Below are 22539 nucleotides of genomic sequence, written 5' to 3'. Positions count from 1 at the left end.
CACCGATCTGTTTTTCTATACTTCCTATAGAAAGTAAACTTGAAATGAGAAATGTTCAAAATTTCAGGATTGTAGCAGATACTATGCCTGAGATATCGAGAAATGAAGATGAAAAATTGCAAAAAAATGCATTTTTTTTTGAAAAAAACGAATATAATTTCAAGTTTTAGATACCGTTCTGAATCATATTCCAGACACTTTGTTCTTGAAATGCTTAATACACTGATGATAGAACTATAAAATTAATATCACAATTGCTTCTTTAAAGTAATCCCTTGGTTTCACTATCATTCCATATGAGAACTACATTTGAATTATAACATAATCGACAAAAATCTATCAACACTACTCATTATCGTTTGTGTTTGACGTTTGCTTCGCGTAAGCACGTAGAATTTACCCGTTCATAAATATTTAAATTTCTCCCGTGTTTCATCAGCTCTCATCATCGTTATCAGTTAACTGTGATTGCTTGGTAAGTGTTTCGCAGTTGACTATAAAATATAATCAAGTATAATGTAATTTTCGTTCAAAAAATTACAAAATAAAGTGTCCGAAATTAGAATTCAATCTGTCCGAAATTTGATTTAGTGTCCGAAGTTTGATTTTATTCGCTTCATTTGAAAAGCATTTTATTTGTTTTTTTTTATGTTTTCAATCAAATAGGTAGAAAGTAGAAAGCTTGAAAGCATATTAAAATACATATTCAATTATTAAAAATATCAACTAAATAATACATGTGAATAAAGTTTAGACCTGTTTTCTGCATCATATGCCTTAAGCGTCCGAAATATGATTCAGAACGGTATACACTAACAAGATCTGAAGAGTAATGCTGCCATGACCTACGTCTGTATGATTTAGAACGTTTTGATATTTTTTGGTCCCTATAGGAAATATAAGAAATCGAAAATAGTTTCAACAATTAGTCATGTATAATAAAGCTTTTTTTATACTTTTTTTATTTATTTTTTATTTTTTAAATGGTTGAAACTTCTCATCTATGTCAGTCTCGTCCTTCACGACCACCTTTTTAAAAAGGCTTATCTTTTTTAATTTGAATGAAACTATAATTTCATGAAAAACTAGCTGAATTTGCTTTGATTGAGAATCGAATCCCCCTTCCTTCATGGGCTGCACCCCCTCCCCTTTACCGTTCTATAATTAAATACACATAGTCAAATTTCGCGTGTTTCTTGTCATCCTATTTTGAGGCCGGGCAAATAAGCAAATAAAATATTTTCAAAAATGGGGCCGCCTCGATTTCTTATCCTCGTTAAATGAAAAAAAATTTTTTTGGTCGTATTTTTGCCTGAAAAATCGATTTTTAACAAATTTTTTTCTTATATAACTGTAAATCTCGACGTGTCATGCAATTTTAAAACATTTGGGATTAATTTTTTTTAAATCCTGGTTTCCGGTGATTTTTCGGTTTTCAAAAAACTCTAATTTTAACGTTTGTGACACCAGTAAATGAAGCCCGAATGAGCTAATATTTTGCATAGGGTATATTATCGTGCAAGTCAATATTTCGTAGCAAGTTCCGAATGAAAAATCGAGATAACTATTTTTATTGGCACCCTAAACCATACTTTTCGTTTCGTACTCCGAAAAAAAAACAAGTCCCAGAATGCAGATCTTTGACACAAAAATTTTTTCGAGATGACACTAGATCTCGACGTTTCATGCAATTTTAAGAGATTTGGCATCAAAATTTTTTTTCTCGAAAATCCCGATTTCGATTTATAGATTTTCAAAAAACTCAAACTTTGACCGCTTTGCGCCACTCTCCCTTAATTGAGCTAAAATTCGGCATAAGGTGTTTTTTCGAGGTGGTGAACATTTTGTATAGGATAACTTTTTAAAAACTTTAGGGTCGATTTTTTCCCATACATTCATTGGCACCCTACTGTATATACATACATTCTGCAAGTACATACCAGAAATGTGTATTTAATAAAATATAAAAGTTAGAGCAAATTTTTTATTCGATTTTTATTTGATTCGATTTTATTTGAACTTAGAAAAAAAGCGCTATATCGGTTGTTTTTTGACAACATCAAAATAAGCGCTCTATCAAATGCAACAACGAAGAGGTTAACTGTTGGGCTCTAGATGCTATTTTCCACTTAAATTCACCTCCTCGACCATTTTGCATTGATACACCCGTGTTTTCGACTTAGTTCAATCTCCAAATGTATTCTGCAACATTTTCAACGTTTCTGCACAAGAAATTTGGTTTGCAATGCAAAATTTCACAAACAACAAAAATGACTTGCTCTTAATGATGCTGACAGACCGCGCTTGACATTAAGACCACTGTCCGAAGATGTGTTGAAGACTGTTGAAACTGATGAAGGGAAAAAGTCAACGCGTGAATTAGTTGAATTAGGACCTTTGACTATAAAAAATTGCTTCTACCCAAAAAAGAATCTAAAATGGAAAGTGGACATTATTTGAATGCAAATCTCCCACTGCGGTATCAAGCAGAAAACAGCCACAGAAAATCTGTCTTGCTGCACTAACGGAACAATATATTGCCAATAAATTATATTTTACATCCCGTTAAAGATTTTACCTCATTTCTTCCCATTTGAATACTTTCGCTTGCTCTAGTTAGCCATCCTTTGGCGTGGCGTCCATTAGTTCGACGACTTTTATGGACTGTTGCCATAAAAATGTTTTACAGCTGCTCCGCAAATGATGCAAAAGCTATGGCAAAAAAAAATAAAAATAAAAAGCCACGGAAGAAAAAATGTGCCTGCCATACATGAATTAGACTCAGAACAAAAATCTCGGATGGTAATTTTCACTCCACAGCTGATCGTAGTTCCGAATGCCAAGAAGTACTGAGGTGTCGTCGATCACGTTTGACGGAGCTCTGATGGTCTGATCTTTGGCAAGAGTGTGTGACGTTACATATCGAACCTAATACAGCTATAAATAGAGGCAATATTTACACATCTTGCGGTTTGTCTGGTTTTATTAGAGACCCCGTTCGCCCTCTGTGGCGCTACCACAGAGCTGGCAGAGTTAAGCCAAAGCTGTGTACACAGATTGGATTTCATTTGCGAAATATTTTACGGTGGTTGGTTGTGGATATTTTATGCTGATTATTGCAGCAAACCGTTAACCTTTATTACCTGGCGGGTCGATACCAATCAATCGCTGAGACATGAATGCAGCGTTTTTCTTTCACCGTGTGTTTGTCAACTTTTCCTAAGGTGCACTTGCTCCCAATTCCCAGGTTCAAAAGATTCTATCTTCCTGAACTCGATCGGACAGTTCTCCTAGCACGAGTCATGTCGCGCTCATTACGAACCGTGCAGAATCGATTAGGCGAATGAATGGTTCAGTGAAAGGCGGCACGCGGGACATCGCGTCCACCGGCCAACGGCCAACGCATTTTCGCACCAACAGTTGCACCAATTTTTCGCGTGGGTAGATTAAACAAAACTGTGCGGTAGTCATATTAAATAAATATTTATTTACAATTCCCCCTTCGTCTGTCCGACGGCACTAAATTAATTTATGGCAGCAAGTTGGTTGATGTTGTGTTCTCTTTGCTTACGCGTTTCTGTTTACAGAGCGGCGAAAGATTGTACATCAAGGTTGCGGATCTGCTGCCCAAGTTCACATTTCTAGGACCAAGCCTGGATGAGGCGTTGAATCTGCAACGGGAGCACGAGGAGCTACTGCGACAGATACAGGTCAGTTGAGGTGGATAATTTTTTGGCCGAATGAGTTACGAACCGTCTATTTCCCCTTTCAGAATCTACCAACGCCACTGGAGGAATTTTACCACAAGGTGCAGGAGAAGATTGCATGCAATGAAAGAACCAACCCAGTATTGATCGAGGAGATGGCTGCTTCGCTAAGCGCCGTTTGGCAGGACGTGAAAAAACTGCTCCAGGAACGGAGGGACATTGTAATTTTAAACGTCAGCTTCTTCGAGCGGCTCGGCGAATGCTATGGAAAGATGAGTTCCCTTGAAGTGGCATGTAACGACACAATGATCCCGATCGAAATCGAAGCTGTCCGAGAATTTCTGGAGTCGTTCAAAAATCTCCGCACCGAAATGCTGACCACAATTGCGAGTGCGTTAAAAGTGGGCAACCAACTGTTGGATAGACTGAAAGAACTGGCGAACATTGGAACGCTGGATTCACGGCCCAATCATATTAAGCAGGACGCTATCCTGGCTGTCAGTCAGGTTGAACAATGGCTCGAGGATCTCTCCAACCGACGAAACAACCTCGAACAAGCCTGGCAATCTCGCAAGAACCAGCTAGAGCAGTGTCTCACACTTGCAATCCTCGCCAAGGAACTAGCCGAAATCGAGTACAGTTTGGAGAGCTCCAAAAACTCGAACCTCAGTTCCTTCACGCTGGGTGAATCCTCTGAACAGGCGTGTGATCTGTTGCAGAACTACCAGAGTCTCAAACCAGATGCGATCCTTCTGCGGGATAAATCGTTGAAGATCACGAAAGCTACCGAGGAGCTCGTTGCGACCGGCTGCTTCGCTGGAGACGAAGCGTGCTCCAAGGCGTACAGTGTCCTCTCGGCGTGCACCGATTTCGTTGAGGAAATCGATCACCGCGAATCGCTTCTATCCCAATCGCGAGAATTCTTTGGTCGGGCCGAAAACCTGCTGACCAAGTTATCCCAAATCGAAATTGAACTCAGCAATTTACAGCTCCGACCGGGTTCTCCGTCTCCGCTGCTAATGCAGGGTAGGGTCCTGCAGGAGGTCACCACCACCATTGGCGAGATTCTAGAATCGGGCTACTCACTGATCGATGAAGTTGGACGTACTAAGCCAGAGGTGGCCGGTGTTCAAGCGATGGTGGATAAAATCGAGAAGAAAAAAATTGCCTTCGAACGGTACTGCTTGCAGCAGACTGAACAGAACCTGAGATTGACCGAAGCGTTGAATGAGTTCTTGGAGAACTACAATCAGCTGTACCAATGGCTCGAGGAGGCGAGAAGGGAGAGAATAGACCAGGGAACAGATATCCATTGGATGGGGGAAAGCTTGGGCGAGGCAAAGGAATGTTTGTTGTTGCATCATCAGCTCCTGAATGACCTGGAGGTATGTTAGGTTTTTTTCTATTATTTTTTCACCAAACTGCAACTTGATAACTATAAATGAAACCATCTTGTTAAAAAAATGTCGTTACCATATGTTGGAAATACATCCACACTTTTCAGACCGAAAATATTTGGATTAGGAGATTAGACTTTATGAAAACAGAAAAAAAAGGAGACAGTATGTAAGAATATGCAAGTCAATTTGGAACTAAGATACAACCAGCGTTGCCAATGTTCCAGTTTAAAATGGATTATTCCAGTTTTTTTCTTCCGATCCAGTCAAACAGTTAAATCCTAAAGTCTTCCAGTTTTTTCAAATATCATCCAGTATTATCCAGTATTTTTTAATATGTGTGCTTCAGTTTTACCTATTTTATGTAAAATGAATTTATAACGTGTAAATAACATCCCTTACCCACCGATCTGCACTCGATCCTCACCCACCTCTCGATCCGATATCGATCCTTTTCTCTCCAATTTACGATTTTTTCGGATCGATTCTTCTTTTCCAAAAAAAATTTCAAAAATCGATCTTTTCTTTCCTATCTTTCCTATCTTTTTGACCGTAGAAAACAAATTGTATATTTTTGTTTTTTTTTTGTGAGAATTGATTCTCACCAAAATCCACAAGTTTCATAAACATTGGATCCTTTTCAAGGTTGTCAAATTAGTGGTCGAAAATTTAGGAGAAGCAGTTTTGTAAGTTTGGTCATTACAAAACAAGTGGTCACAAGTTATATTTACACATATTTACATTTACAGTCTATTGATCAATTTTGTTTTTGGAAATTTATCGTTCGCTCGATCCAATGTGTATTTACCTTGGATCTATCATTCGTTTCTTACACACTCAATTCAGTGTTTTTCTCTTGTGTACGCTTCCGAATTCAATACGGTTACCGCTCAGTGCGTGCCACACTGTCTTGGAATTTATATAAATATCAGATATTCTAGGTCCTTCAAAACTTTCTGAAGATCAGACCAATTGAAGTACCATTTTAACCACGACTGGCAATGTACATAGCAAGAAATCTTACCCAAAAAGGTTCATAGAGCCCGTGTGCTATGCTGGCGTTGAGTTTATATAATCATCAAATGTTATAGATCCTCCAAATAATTCTAAAGTTCAGATGATCATGGAGTCAATATAGTCGGCATTAAGTCAGAGGGGATCAAGTCACAAAATTGAAAATTTAAAGTTATTTATTTGCATTAGGTTAACTATTTCGTAAGCTACATTCCACATTCATCAAATTTGTAAATCACACGTGCAGCAGGAAACCTCAATTTGATCTTGATACCAAAATTTAGTATTGACAAGCTCGATATAAGAAGTAAAATGCCAAAAAATAATACCAAAATTGTAAAGAAATTACTTTTAAATACCAATATTTTATAAAGTGTTACTTTGGTATTGAAAGTGCTTGGTATTGGAATAATATTGTAGGACCTTAGAAAAAATTATTCCTGCATTTTAAGATATAGATCACTGCACAAGTCAGTTCACGAAGACGCCAGTTTGGCAGTTTGGAGCGTCTTGTTTCAGCTTCTATTCGTTGCAATTTGCAATTTCCGCATTCAAATGTTAACGAATGGGAGCTGAAACAAACCAAATGTCAAAAATGTCAAACCGAAGATTGATTTTTCTTATTTAACATTCTTCCATATTTGGAACACTAAAGGAATCAAAATTCATGTTAGAAGAAAAAGAACAGAAGATTTAAGTTAGATTCAGTGTCTCCATGCATCTCAATTAATCTGACATGACATGAAGGACACGATGAACATGAAGCAATAAATACGATATTTTGCAAGTAATAAATAAAATCGTATTTTCTAGAGGTTCTAGAAGAAAAGATTCTCAAATATCGTTTCACAGTAATGTTCGAGTAGTGGGGAACATTTCAATCTGCAACAACAATGAAAATCTGAAAAACATTGTAAATTTGTTTTTTTTTTTGTGAGAATTGATTCTCACCAAAATCCACAAATTTCATAAACATTGGATCCTTTTCAAGGTTGTCAAATTAGTGGTCGTAAATTTAGGAGAAGCAGTTTTGTAAGTTTAGTCATTGCAAAACAAGTGGTCACAAGTTATATTTACACCATCACATTCACTAGGCTGACAGTGAAATTTGTGACAAGATGGATGGTGACATCAGGTCCAGCTGAAACGTTCTTTCCTAGAACTGGGAGTAAATGCCATGCGTATGATACGACTGGATTCAACGGGATTATTGTCAGCAGAGTTCTGATGAACATCAGTTGTTGAATTTCTGATAATAATTTTCAATTAATTTATTTGATTAAATAATTCCATGACGGTTCAAGATGAGTGCTCTGGAAAATACATTTTTTCTGGGTTTTCAAGTTTATGGTGACTTTCCTTCTGAGAATCAAACTGAAATGCATTTGATGTTTGAATAGAAATGTGAAATGTTTATTTCATGTTTCGATTTTTCAAAGATCGATTCAGCAAAGATCGATTCTTTGGTATCGATTTAATCAGTGAATCGATCCCTGCGCCGTTTACAGAATCGATCCATCGGCCAATCCTACACTGTAGTCACCAAATGCAAGTTGGTGCATTTTGAGTACCGTTCTGAGTCATATTTCGGACGCTTAAGGCATATGATGCAGAAAACAGGTCTAAACCTTATGCACAGGTATTATTTGGTAGATATTTTTAATTAATTAGTTCAATATGCTTTAGAAAGAAAAGAAAGCTTATTCTACTTTGGTACCTATTTGATTGAAAACATAAAAAATCATCGAATAAAAAGTTTTTCAAATGAAGCGAATGAGAATCAAACTTTGGACACTACAACCAAACTAGCGTTGGCAGAAAACTTTTCATCTTTGGCAGAAATGATGCCATTTCGTGCGCTGGAGAGTCAAATGTGCAAATGTAATGAGCTGTTTTTGAAGCTTAAAAATAATTTGTATGTATGCGAGCAGACATCTCTTTCTGTTTTCTTTTCTCTTTTCATTTGGGATTGTGTCAAAAAAAAGGTCAATACGACAAGGCCGGCTGGAAGGCAAAGATATTTCCCACGACCACGCTATCCATATAGCTGCCAGCGCTGTTATATTGAAGCGTGATAATATTACACCTCATCATAAAATGAAGTTGAAAATTGCTTTCTAAGAAGATGAAGAAGAACATGAACGAGAATATATCTTTCTCTGTCTGGGCCGTGTATTTGGCAAACTATACGAAAAGCTTTCATATGCTTTCATTTCAATGTGTCTCCTGTTCGCTCGCTCATATTGGCTCCAGCATATATATTATACAAATGATATACATGTATTGGGGGGTAGAACATTTTCTGTTATTTTTCAGCTCATTTAATGTAATAAATCGGGATGCCAAAACTTGTGCTAAAAATTAACTTTGGGTGTATTTTTCTAAAAAAAAATCACATCTCGGACAGATTGTATTCAAATTTCGGACACTCTGTTTGCATAACGGTTTCCTGTGGTTTAATGCACAATGTAAATTTATGTACAATTACTAATGCTCTAAAATGATCAAATATCTGAAAATAACAACGACTTGCCCTGTCTAAAAGTATGCTGCAACCAGAGATGCCAACCTTCCTGATTTTTCATGATTTCCTAGACTTTTTAGCACGCTGCCTGATATCCTGACGAACACTCAATCTATCCTGATTTTCCTGAATTGATCCTGACTTTTCCTGATTTTTGTACTCTTTACATTATTCGTAATAAATATATTGGTCTCCATGCTAATGTTTTCTGTCATGATAATTCTCCGGTTCGCACTTGTATATATCTTACATTAAGTTAAGCTTTGTACTTAACTTTTTTTTATCTCCACCCTCAATCGTTTCGTGGCTTCCCAAAACAGTGCTAGAAAATTTCGTGAAAGCAGATTATCTGACGAATTTATGAAATTACAACGAGATTAAGTTTGGGGAACAACGTTGCTTTATTGAGGATACTGTGTATGATGGATATGATAGTATAGATGTATCCCCAGAGTTATTAATGTAGGAATACGTTTTAGAGCGTGAAATTAGTAGGAAGATTCACGACTCAATTTTCAAAAAAAAAAGTTCCTAGAGGACATGCAGTAATATGATTAAAAGGTTCACGGACGTTTCGTGTATATCGTGTATATCGAACACGCGTCATTTTAACACAACCCACATAAACAGCCATTCCAAGCCAAACCAATATAGTTTTTCTCTGAATTTCGTGAAAAGTGATAATTTTGTTTCTTATCGCAAAATATTAGAACTGTATCTTTTTTATGTTTTTCGTCAGGATGACCATTTCAGATTTAGGGCGGTTCGGAAAATCTTTCATTTTTCCAAAAATGACTTTTCAAAAATTTATAACTTTTGAACTACTAGACCGATTCAGATGACCGACATATCAAATTAAAGCCAATTAGTTTTTTTTTGAAAAAATGACAAATTTGCCAATTAATTGAATTCTAGTCGTATACATCCAGTCTAGTCGCATAGAAATATTGAACGAAGACTAAAAACATGTTAATTTTGAAAAATCATAACTTAAAAACGACAAATAACACATCTCTGATTTTTAGATATGTTATGTAAAAAAAAGTTTCAAGAAAAAAAATATAAAAAAATATATAGCATCCTTGGTCCCGAAACCATGTAAACTATAAAAAGCTAATACAATAAATAATTACGAAATCAATATTATTTTTTTCGCAAGTCTAATATTTTTCAAAAAAAGGCTATCTAATTGGCTTTAATTGTATGTATTGATCATCTGAATCGGTTCGGTTATGAATTTTTGTGAAGGAAAAAATTTCTTATTCGAACCATCGGTTAACTTTAAAAAATCATAACTCAAAAACGAAAAAACCGCCTCTCTGTTTTCGACATATGTTATGTAAAAAATCCTCTGCTTTCCAGAAAAAAATATAAAAAAATATAGTGCCTTTGGTTCCGAGTTTCTGAAAAAAATAAAAAACCAATACAATCAATAATAACGAGAGCAGAATTTGAATTTTGCTGCAGGTATAGTATTTTGTGATTGGCTTTAATTTGATATGTCGATCATCTGAATCGGTGTAGTAGTTCAAAAGTTATGAATTTTTGAAAAAAGTCATTTTTGGAAAAAAAAAAAAAAAGAGGAAAAAGTTGATTTTCCGGACAACCCTAAAATGTAAATGATCACCCTAATGAAAAAATAAAAACATACGGGTCACATGTTTTGCGATAAAGAACAAAACTGCCAATTTTCGCGAAAATCTGAAAAACATTATATCAGTTTGGCATGGAATGGCTGTATAGTAGATTTTTACATTTTCTAGCACATAACATAGAAAACAAAATAGTTAAAACAACTATAGAAATTAAAAAAATCACGATGCTAGTTTTTTTACGGAATTTGCTAACGCTGGCTTGATAGTTACATTTTTGCAAATGCTCAGTATTATTAATTGAAGACTGCATCGATACCTGTAAATGATGTTAAAATGAAGCCTATACCCAAAAAGATGTCAGGGTCTTGATTATTCAATTATTAATAACATTGATGTTTAGTAAATTTTCATTTAAAAATGAAGTGTTCGGAATTTGAGACTGTTTGGAATTTGAGACAAAATGGTACTCTTGTGATTGCGATTCTAGATGTGGTTCTTCCACTCCGCTAAAAGCTATACACTTTGATTTGTTGTTAGCGAAGTAAGACGAATGAAAGTTTATTCAACCAAATTTACCTGCGTTTGTTGGAGAATTTCGACGTCGAATCGTTGTAACTGGTGGCTTTCAAGAATTCGTTGGTACAAAATACCATGTACATGTTACATGTTATATGGTACATGTTTTTGTTCTACACAAAAACATTCTTTGAATAGTAAGAAGTTTTCTATGATTTTTTCCCGTGCATGATGTCTATTAAAGCCTGAGAAATGACTGCACAGCGGGTCATACAAATGCTGGCCAAATAAATAAATAACCCAAAATTTCTTTTAGGAGCATGTTTTTGGGAAAGTTTACACCTATTCTGGGAATTTTGATGTTGGTAACCAAACATCTCCGCCAAGCTATATTCAATTTTAGTACTTGTTCAAAACACTAATAATAGGCGATGTTACATAAATTCAATTTATAAATTGATGCGTGCACTAAATCATGATATCAATTGTGAAGAACTCGGACATCAATTGACGCTTATTCTGTTCACAACAGATGTGGAGGTGTGTTTTATTTGTCCAAAACTTTGGACGAAGCATCCATTTTCTTGATATATGTTGATGAACACACCGTGTGTTGAGTGGTGGTGGTGTGATCAATTAGCCTCTTCTACTGTACACACTGCCGTTGTTTGAAAACGAAAGAGAAACTGTATACCATGTTTGAACATCATGTGAAACATTGGGATCAAACAACGTATATCCAACAATACTACGAATATGAACATGTAACATTTTCAAACACAGGTACGAAAAAACATGTTTGTGTGCAAACATAAAACTGCGGGAGCAGTGTGAACATTGTTCGTGTCGTACGCAGTGTTTTATGTGAACAACGGTAGACTGGTACACTTAATTCTTTCTAGGCGATTGATGCGTGCACAAAAAAAACACGTTAAAAATCGTGTAATTTCTTTTAAAAAATCCAGCGTATACGACTAAAACTGAATCGAACTAGAATTTACTGCTAGCGCTGTCTATTGACAAACAACGAGAACTCATATATTTTTATTCCCTCAAGCCAAATCGGTAATAAAAAGACGCCTTATAAAAGTGTTTGTGGTATGACAGAAATCTTCGAACAAAGACTTCAACAGTAATTCTGACCAGGGCCCGGAATCTTCGAAGGTGAAAAATGAGGACCGACTCCACTCTCAGTAGCTTCGCTTCGACTAGAACTGCTTCGGCAGTCGCCGGCAACAAAAAGTGACTTGACTAGAAAACTGAATTGACTAGCGTTGACTAGCGAGGATGACTGGTGAACTAGTCCAGCCAGTGGTTATTTTAACTGACTCGACTAATAAATACAAATCTGCCTCTTCATTCAATTGACTTCAATCCACACTTCCATTTCCCCCTGACACTAATTTTATACCCGCATATGCAATCTTATTTTACGTCCATATAAAGAAGAACGAAAACATGATTTCTGATGCAAAAAAGAAGTTACCCCATCAATGGACGGTTTATTGTCTACCCATCGTGAACTCAAACCAACGAACTTAGACATTTATCAAGTATGCTATAAAGGTCCTCGCGTTAGTATTAGTGTGCAAAACAGCGTATACACACTGACGCTATTTTATACTTGTGAGTAATTTTTGTGTATGATACAAAAGATGCTCACCTGTAGCGTATGTCAAACCACGTTGAACTCAAACATGCATGCACACGTACATGGGAGAGAGAAAGAGAGGAACGAATTCGTTTTGGGGAAAGTCACTTCAAAATGCAATGAGGACATTTTGACTGAGAAGAACGAAATGATATAGTCGAGTCGGTAGAGAGAGATAGCGACTATTAGTGAGATTTAAGAAACAGGATTAAGTGATACCGTTTCAAGACATATCTACCTACCAAAATGTCTACTTCGAAGGCCGATTAATAAAATTAATTTAATATTTTTTTTCGATTAAAAAAATTAATAAAATAAGATTCATCGCAATGAACGGTAGCTCATTGTGATCATTGTGTCTGTAGATGCTAAAAACCAAAAACCATTTTTTTTTAGATTCACACCAGCAGTGTAAGTAATAAGCCAATTAACAGCTGTTAGTATGAGTATATGCGAATGTTCGCATCAAATCGATATCTCTCAGCAAATGATATTCAGAAGAAATTTTTTCGTCAGCTATACAACATTCCAAGTATAATAATTTCACAAATTACAACCTCGGACAAGAAGTTAAGCACCAGTATTAGCTTGTTATTAATCACCACTCCATCGGAGCGTGAGATTACTAATTTCAAGCCATGAGTTGATCCCCTAACACTGCGGAGGGCGACTGAAAAATATAATCTGGATTAACAGCTACTTTCTGCCCAAACACTCGTCGACTATAAAAAAAAAACGAAACGAAAATTAACACGTTATGAAATGTTTGCCCATTAATCTCCCTCTTTTTTTTATCCCGCCCACAGATCAAAGGAAACGCGATAAACAACCTCCTCGTTCGGTTGACCCCTTGTCTGGAGTATCTGGAGGACGGTCAGGCGGACGACGTCCAGCAGAAAACCGACGTCATTCGACAGAAGTGGACCGAGCTGAAGAATTATGTGATTGTGCGCGTCGACCTGCTGAAGCTTTACATCCGCTTCCACCAGGAAGCGGAAACACTCCGCAATCTGTTCGAATCGTTCGATATCCAGAAAGCGACCTTCAGCAGTGTGGAACACGACAAACCCCTGCTGCAGGCAGCATTGGACAATATTCGACAGCAACTCGGTCAGATTAAGCTGATCGGGGAACAGTGTATCGATAATCTGGAGAAGGTAGGCCCGCTGAAATGCGGTCGGTGCTGGTTTGGGGCTAAACGATCGGACGATAAGCTAAACATATTTGTCACATTTCGCTTATTTTTACTTTCACTCAGATCGTCCAATCGCCAATATATTTTAGAATTTGTCAGCGATATATCGGCGTTAGAAGCATTGGACGATAAGTTTATTTACATTTAGATTTATCACACTCCGTGTGTAATGACAACACTCGGCGGCTCTGACGTTTATTATGGCTATGGGAGCGAGAAGCACGCAAAACCAGATCTCATACGATTTTCGTTGCTAGATTCGCGCATTTCAAGTTTTTCGAATTTCAGATTCCAATGCGATTCCAGTAGGGCAAAACAAAAATTCATTACATCTGCGGTTTGTCACTCTGTGAAAGAACTGTTCCACCGAGAGATCGCTCTGTTCACCCTGCATGGGACAAGAAATGTTTCATTTTGAGTTATCGAAGACTATCATACTGCCACCAATTTGAAAAACTTCTACCAGACAAGAGACTACTAGTTGGATTGGCGCCAGATAATTGTGGGCCCACATTTGTAGGCAAGCGGTCCGCCTGTGTATGCTCTCGTTTGAGCTTAGACAGTTTACAAGTCTTTTACACGGTTCGTTCCAATTAATCTGCTTCAGGGTGGTCCCCTGATTGCCAGCTAAATATTTTTGCTCTTTAGCGTATTAATCATACTTTAAACTAGACTTCGATCATTTATAATAATCATCGATCAAGAATTTTGGCTACATGGATCCTATAATTTTAAATATTGATGAATGGAGAGAGATAGATAGTTCGACTGACTTTATTCCGTTTTGCCTCTGATTTTTTTCTCGTGAGTCTGTCTGTCTTAACTTTTATTTTTGGTAAATTATCGATTTACGATAGTCCTATACAACAAAGCACCACGGAAGAAGAGTAAATTCTTTGGTCAAAAATATGTTCTGGACCCAACCCAACAGAATCCCAAGATTGCAACAAACGACAACCGGGCTAACTATAATATATGAGGGGCTTAGAATGCAAGGGGTATAAGTGACTTGATCGATTTCTCTTCATAAACTTTTTCTTTTGTTAATAACTCAATTGCAAAAATGTTCCAATTTAAGTTTGCTATAGAATCTGATAGGTGAGATTCTGACCTATCTTCCACATTGTCAAATACAGCTGGGAATGTATTTGAAGCTAAGCTATGACCAAAAGAGAGAGTCGATGTAGAGAAATCGATCAAATCACTTACACCCCTTTCATTCTAAGTCCCTCATATTCAATCACAAAAGCCACTAAGATCGTTTTCGTCGAGCGTTGACACAATAACGTTATTATAGACCCTATTTCATAAGACGAGTGCGAGTTTTACTGGGATTGAATTATGCGCCAGTGACTCAGTCGAGTCGTAAAGTGAATTACAATATTATCATATTATGCAATTGTTGAAAATATTTGCACATGGATATGAGAATTATTGAGATGAAACGGTGAGTGAATGACAATTGTCTTTATTTTTTCCTCAATAACGAAACCGTAATAAACACTGAACGCGTTCTGTTAGGGTTGATTATTATCAAAGTTATGCAACTAAAGCGAATTGAAATACGTCTGTATTCAGCGAGATTTGAGAAAGTTAAAATGAAAATCTTTCTTGAAATTACATTGGCTTAACATTGATCGATTTGATGTCAAAAGTTTCTCGTAACTGCTTCAGCTTAATTGCTCCCATAGGCTTAGTTAACAGGTCTGCTTCCATCATATCCGTCATATCCAATCCTTTCTTCGCTTGAAAAGCCTTCTCACGTTGTCTCTGCTTTCCACTGAAGCAGCATCCTTCATACATTTTTCCATCTTGAAATTTACTCCAGCATTGAAGAACAAACGTCCTCAAGACAAGAAACACGTTAAAATGGCATGCATGAAAATACTGCAGATAAAAGGCCTTCCTCATCCGTCGTATTCTTCAGACGTTGTATCCGCTACCTATCATTTCAATGGTACACCATCTAGGTAATATGTACCTTCTCGTCCGATGGAGACACAAAACAATTGAAGGTTTCATCTGAAGATGACCAGTTTTTATTAGCGGGGTTCGCACCCAACAAACATTGGAGACATATAATAACTGGCATATATATGCAAAAGTGGAGGCATGTTCTGATATTTGGGGCATCCTGATTTATTTTTTCCTGATTTATCCTGATTTTCATGAGTATTTTTTTTTTTGCAAAATCAGAATTATTTTCAGTATATTATGTTTTTGAGTGAAACTATTTTTATTGAAGACCAACGTTTTGTGAGCATATATTTTCAACTATTTTCATTTAGAGATTTTGTTTCACTGGCCACGGTGATGTTTTTGTATTTTGTCTCGATATTGCAAGTTCATTTTTTCTCAAATGTCTAAACGAAAGTGTCATTTTACCGACAAATTGCGAAACAAGTAACCCTTTTTCGCAAAAGAACTTAAGGATTATGTGACTAACGCTGTCGGTGACTTATAGCGGTAGCTAGAAGATTTAGCCATTTTTCGGAACAGAAGTTTGATATCAACAATGAAACAATACAGGTAGATCTGATTAGTAGAAGCATATCCAAATACCTAAACATTGCAATAATATTCGATTTGCATCCACTTCCAAATCCATACTGAACTATGTGGTGCAGAAATCCAGCCGCAGCATATCCAAATACCGAAACATTGCAATAATATTCGATTTGCACCCACTTCCAAATCCATACTGAACTATGTGGTGCAGAAATCCAGCCGCAGCATATCCGTGGCTTGTACTTCGTTACTATTGCACCTGATGTTTGATGACTCTAAAACCACCAAAAAATATCCTGTGTTCGTAAAAGGAAAGAAGCCAATATCTCCGGAGTATTTTAACCGCATGGATCGCCCAAGGGATACGTAAAATAAATAAATTTCACGTGTTTTTATCTATTTATATCTCAAAGAATCACAATGGTTTGGTCATAATCGTTCCTGTGACAGGTGTCCTTATTTTTAACACCGACCAGATGGTATCACTATCCATCGATGACATGGAAAATCGTGATGCATCTCATACGATTTTAGATATATATGATCCATATTTTGATTGATATTTTATGCGATTGTGATTTGATACGAATTCATTCATGTGACTCATCATGTGCAGAGTTATACGATTTCGTGTTTGCTGGCTAGTTTCCAGTGGTAGAAAAAAAGTAGTGACTAGCATTTTATAACATTTGGATGATTAATGAATAATCAGATTTCTACAATAAGACCTTGATTTTTGTGTTTTCAGTATTCAGGATTAGGTCCTTCGAATGTATAGTGGGCAGTGATGGTAAATTCACACATTCAATGATCAATGAATAGGTATATCCCTCTAGTCGGATGTTTTTAAATCACCCCCAGCAGGCGATGCTCTTTTATCCTTCATATGTACACAGAGAGCAAAGTACGTAGAATAAGAAGGTAGTCTACTCCCTGCTTTGTTCAAGAAGTGGTAGGCAAAGGAAAAAAGCAAGAAATAGTAATAAACCATCGATCGAATCCAGATAAATTAAAATATTTTTTTAATTCTTTAATTTATAGTCCAAGAACTTTCTCAAAATATGTTTCAAAATGATAGTAGTTTACTTAATTATTTTAAAATTTCAAACAGTAAAATTATCGCCCATATACTATAAAAATTATGCACGACCGATAAACAAATGTGTGGAGAGGTTATATTGAATATTCCTGTTCCCGATCCAAGGAGCGAATGCATGGGATAGCTGAAAACATTTCCGATTAGTTTATCGCATTTGAAATTATTCTGTTCCGGCATCGCGGGACGTGGTACTTCAACATTTTGCTGAAGTAAACATAAACTGTTCAGTATGGATTCGATAAAACATCACATAAAACCTTACTTTCGCTGAAAATGTGGTACACTATCGCGTTTACCGTCGGCTCGATTTGAGATTTTGACACTATTTATGATTTTTAGAACTTTTAAAATCGATAAATATTGAAAAAACTTCAGAACTTCGAACTAATTAAGGATTTTTTATTACTAACTTCATTGTGTGTGTAACACATGCGCTCTCTGTGTGTTTACACAAGAAATATCACTTACCTTCTATTCTACGTACTTCGTACAGAGAGAATACTTGGAACGATGAGCTACCAAGATCTCAAAAAAGCAATATGAAAAAGGAATCCCCACTGCAAGCACTCTCGGAGCATTACTTCTACTACTCAAGGTTTGTCGTGAGTGCAAGCCACAAACGATTAATCCTATCCCATAGAGCGGATGATGAGTTCTTGATCGGAAAGTGTACAAGAGACGATCAACTGAAATCCTACGACACTCGTCGAGGGATTTTTAAATCTCTATTGCACTGTCCGCAGTGAGTGGCTGACTCAGTCTCGTGTCGATTTTATTTTGCTGTCGTCTCCCGCCCGATAAACAGTAGACGGGTAATGGATGCAATTGAATAATTTTATTACCAGCAGATTTGGGTGAAACTCATCCCGCCCAAAATCTTTTTTTAGATTTCAATAGTTCTGACCATTCACATTTCTCTTCAAATATTTTTTCTAATAATAATTCAATTAGTGAATTCACGAAACAATGTTCGAATTCAATGGAATTTAAGATCCTTTTTTATTTTGTAGATAAAACGGATCACACATTTGATTAATCCAATTCTGTGTGGTTACGTTGCAAATAAATGTAATTAATTAGTATGGACATATGTTATTCATATATAGTGGGTTTCCGACATATTTGGCAGTAGATTTATTGAACGACCAATGTTTTTTTTTTCATATCCCTTCAAACTTGTTGCATCTCTTCAGTGTACATACTGCTTTGTCCGCAGATTTGTTTGGTTGAATCTGGTTAACTTCAGGTATTCAATATCCATATTGTCGAATAAATACTGTTGGAACAATCGGTATCGCAGAAAATGATTATCAACATCCTACCTAATCATCAAACGGTATGCGAAGAATTTAAGTGAACTGACGGAATTGGAATATATGCTTTGTGAGGACCACACAATTATTATCAGAGCGGATAAACGTCCGACTGGAAGTCATGAACATCAATTTAATGTTCCAAAGATAAATTTATCCTTTGAAGGTCGTTAACCTTCCTAAAGATGATCAGATGGAATATTTTCCAATGTCGTCTGGAATAACCGAATCAACACCTTATGATCGTGACGTTGTTTTTGCTATTGTTCTGATGTTTCAGAACACGGCACTCTATTGGCGATCTAACGCAAAACGTAAACGATCGGTGAGACATCTGGATTTTGTTTTTGAACTAAGAAAATGATGCTAATGTAACCTAAAACTCAAAAACAAATCACGTATATTTTACTTCCGGGCTTTCCAAAGTAGTTCTCACATGCAGGAATCGCGCATTTTTCTACTTGTGTTTGATTGTGCTCTCGAATTTCCTTCTTTAATTCAACCGTTGTCAACATTTTTATAGTTTTCACTACTGAAAGAGGTAAATAAATAACATGGCGATATAAAATTGCGCAGAATTAAATTTCTCACAAACTCATTGCAATCAAATAATCTTTTATGATTATAACATTGTAATTTATGGAGAGAACTACAAACCTTCCATAAGCTCACATGGCAAAATTTAAAACCATCATCACTTTCATCGCAGCGCCGGCTAGGTGTAGATTTGTACGTTAGATTATTATTCGATGCCAATTGCCAATAAACGCCAATTGATTATTCGATGAAAATTGATAAAAAAATATCCATGAGGTTACGGTTTTAGTAGCATTGCAATATGGTGCCAGTCTCAGGATAAGAAAACATTTTAAAATAAAGCTTTTTTTTTGAATGAATCAGTAGTTAAACAAAACGTCAAAAAAAATCTCAGCTAATCATTACCCATTTGAGTTGTATGAGTATTCCCCCCACAAACTGTGGATAGTCTATCTGCATACAGATTATATAGAGTTCCACAATCCTAAAATTTTATAAGTAAATATTTACGTGCTTACACAAAAAACACATGTTGACGTATTTGCGCTAATTTATGTTTTTGATTATTTCAAGGTAATTAAGGTCTTTTCTAGCCACAAGTTTACTCGGGTCCGAAAGGAGTGTTCTGTATTTGGGCTGGCGGACAAAATATATCTCGCAAGACCACGTGTTCGATATCGTAATAGGCTTGGCCAATAACGCATTCACATTACCTAATAAAATTAGTGATTTGATGGGGATAATTGTTTGTAGTCTCCTGTAGATGAATTTAAACACCATCTGAGAAATCCTCTGTGGAACATTAAACATTAATGTCGTCCTATCTGCGGTAGCGCATGTTTTCCTCACACAGTTTCATCGAAGTAAACGCGCTCGGAGAGGAAAGTTGAACGCCCGGACGAGAGAGCGAGAATCGTAAAGCGTACGTCATAGAGATACTCCTTCCCATGGAGCAAATTCTTGTTAGGAGTTGTAAACAGAACGAGGGAGGAGAGTAACTCAATTATTCGAACTAGTTTCAGTCTAGCAATGCTTTGGTCAACTCAGAGTTACCGAGAGAAAATCATTTGGTTATGATGGGAGAGGATTAATAGTTAGTCGCAGTTTACACAGATTACGATCTGTGCAGTTTGCGACTAATCGTAAATCGCATCATGCTCCCTTGTTTTCCATCCTTGATAGTGGGGATGCATATTGAAAAACAAAAAATCGGTTGTATCGCGAAAATTGTATGAGTTTGAGCTCTTATTGCTCAGTCATTCTCTGATGGATGTACAGGGTCTTTCAGATTAAACGCTCACGCAAAAAAAAATCGAATAGCTCCTTATAATTTTTTTTCGCTCCGTCGATGGTAACAATGCATTCCTCACTTCGGGACGATAATATTCGGCTACTCGTTCAGTCTGATCGGATGGTTTTTAGTGTCGGATTAACGGATTAACAAAAACGTGTATTTTTAGTGAAATCGTATTACTCGAGCAACCGAAGCCTTACTGAAACTTTGTCTTCTTATGGTAAGAATTTCAACATTTCTCGTCGTCGATTACTTTCTCTGGGTGTACGTGAAGGACCGTTGCTATGTTAATAAGCCAAAAAATTTGGAATAGCTCCTGGGGAATCACTATAGACATGTGTGAAGTGATGGAACACAACAGCTTCTATGTTGGCTGATTCTGGACGTTTCTGATCAATCGATGACTTCAAACCGTCCAATTGTTGACAGTAGAGTTCAGAATTTTAAAATAAAAACTGTAACTCACAAATCTATGGAACAAACAAAACACAGCATAACAATTGTTGTATGATCGATATTACACTCGATTACGATAATAGATTACTTTTTCCTTTATGCAAAGAAAAACTTAAATTGTATCTTTAGAAACTCATGTTTTCCTAAACGTAAAAGCAGTTTCTTACAGTTCAATATACAGGGTTTCGAAATAATTGGCCTAATGTTTTGTAAAAATGTGTTTTTCCATGTTTTTACTAAAATGAAAACAAACCGAAAAGTAGAACATTTTTATCGATGCGGGTATAATGGATTTCTAGTGAGGGGAATATTGACAGGTTCATAATATACGAAGCAGAGCTCTACATAGTCATAGTCAACTGAGAATAGTCAGCTGACTATCTGACTGACTATATCCGTAGTCAGTTAGTAATGACTTTTGGCTTCTTCCCGCAGTTTCTCCGCCAAAACGACTGAACAGTCAGTCGGGCGTTTAGTCGCTATCTCCCTCTACCGACTCGACTATATAATTTTATTCTTCCCAGTCCAATTGTCCTCATTGTATTTTGAAGTGACTTTCCCCAAAACGAATTCGTTCCTCTCTTTCTCTCTCCCATGTACTTATGCATGCATCGATGTTCGAGTTCAACGTGGTTTGACATACGCTATAGGTGGGTTAGATTCTTTTGTATCGTACACGAAAATTACTCACACGTATAAAATAGCGTGCAGTGTATGTGCGCAATTTTGCTCGCTATTTACTAATACTAACACGAGGACCTTTATAGCATACTTGATAAATGTCTAAGTTCGTTGGTTTTAATCCACGATTGGTAGACAATAAGCCGTCCATTGATGGGGTAACTTTTTCTCTGCATCAGAAATAATGTTTTCGTTCCTCTTTATATGGACGTAAAATAAGATTATTAATTAGATTAAAAAGATTATTAAGAGAGGAAATGGAAGTGTGGATTGAAGTCAGTTGAATGAAGAGGCAGATTTGTATTCATTAGTCGAGTCAGTTAAAATAACCACTGACTGGACTAGTTCACCAGTCATCCACGCTAGTCAACGCTAGTGAATTCATTCTCTAGTCTATTCACTTTTTGTTGTGGGTGACTGCCGAAGCAGTTCTAGTCGAAGCGAAGCTACGGAGAGTAGAGTCGGTCTTTTTCACCAAAACTTTTTCACCTTCGAAGATTTCGGGCCCTGATACGAAGCATAGAAGTTTATCGCTCGCGAGAGAATCAATTTCGCTTTCTCTCTCAGTGTTTGTGTGTTCAGTTACTGAAATAGAACAAACAAAGAAAGCAATATGAAAAAAAAGTCGAATATTCTTCCTTTTACTTTCCATCATGCATTGGATGTGATCGAGGATGTGATTGTCCATTTCTACCCCACCAGTGCAATTATTTCAATAATTTAAATTTACCACTCACGAATGAATTCACTTTTACGTACATACCTAATATCGCTTCTCTGTTAACTCACACACCGAAATATAACCATCAGCGAATTCAATTTTGCAATTAAACCACTCAAAATGCTTAATATCGAATCTGCAAAAATTACATCCAAATTACATTTCTGTTTCACCGAATTATTATCAAAGAGTTTGATAATGAAATTTACGAAACATTCTCAAAATCAGTATGCAACAAATTGTCTTACATAATCCTTCGTGAAATCTGCGGTCGTGTCAGGGACTCAATCCTGCTGTAACTTTTTTTGAAAGTCTTTTAATATTTTTTCTA

The 22539-nt window shown here is 36.4% G+C and overlaps 1 protein-coding gene across 9 annotated transcripts in view; it reads left to right on the top strand.

Moving 5' to 3' along the window:
• LOC129768508 (titin) overlaps nucleotides 1-22539 on the top strand; it is a 240920-nt gene that overhangs the window by 74504 nt on the left and 143877 nt on the right. For all 9 annotated transcript variants that reach the window (XM_055770211.1, XM_055770212.1, XM_055770215.1 and 6 more), the window contains exons 2-4: nucleotides 3588-3710; nucleotides 3773-5092; nucleotides 13211-13561. In XM_055770211.1, the coding sequence (XP_055626186.1) occupies nucleotides 3588-3710; nucleotides 3773-5092; nucleotides 13211-13561 (1794 nt within the window). The remainder of the gene's footprint in view (nucleotides 1-3587; nucleotides 3711-3772; nucleotides 5093-13210; nucleotides 13562-22539) is intronic.

This window comes from Toxorhynchites rutilus, chromosome 2 (genome assembly GCF_029784135.1).
Source record: "Toxorhynchites rutilus septentrionalis strain SRP chromosome 2, ASM2978413v1, whole genome shotgun sequence".
Classification (NCBI taxonomy): domain Eukaryota; kingdom Metazoa; phylum Arthropoda; class Insecta; order Diptera; family Culicidae; genus Toxorhynchites; species Toxorhynchites rutilus.
This window is presented reverse-complemented; position numbering and strand designations above follow the sequence as displayed.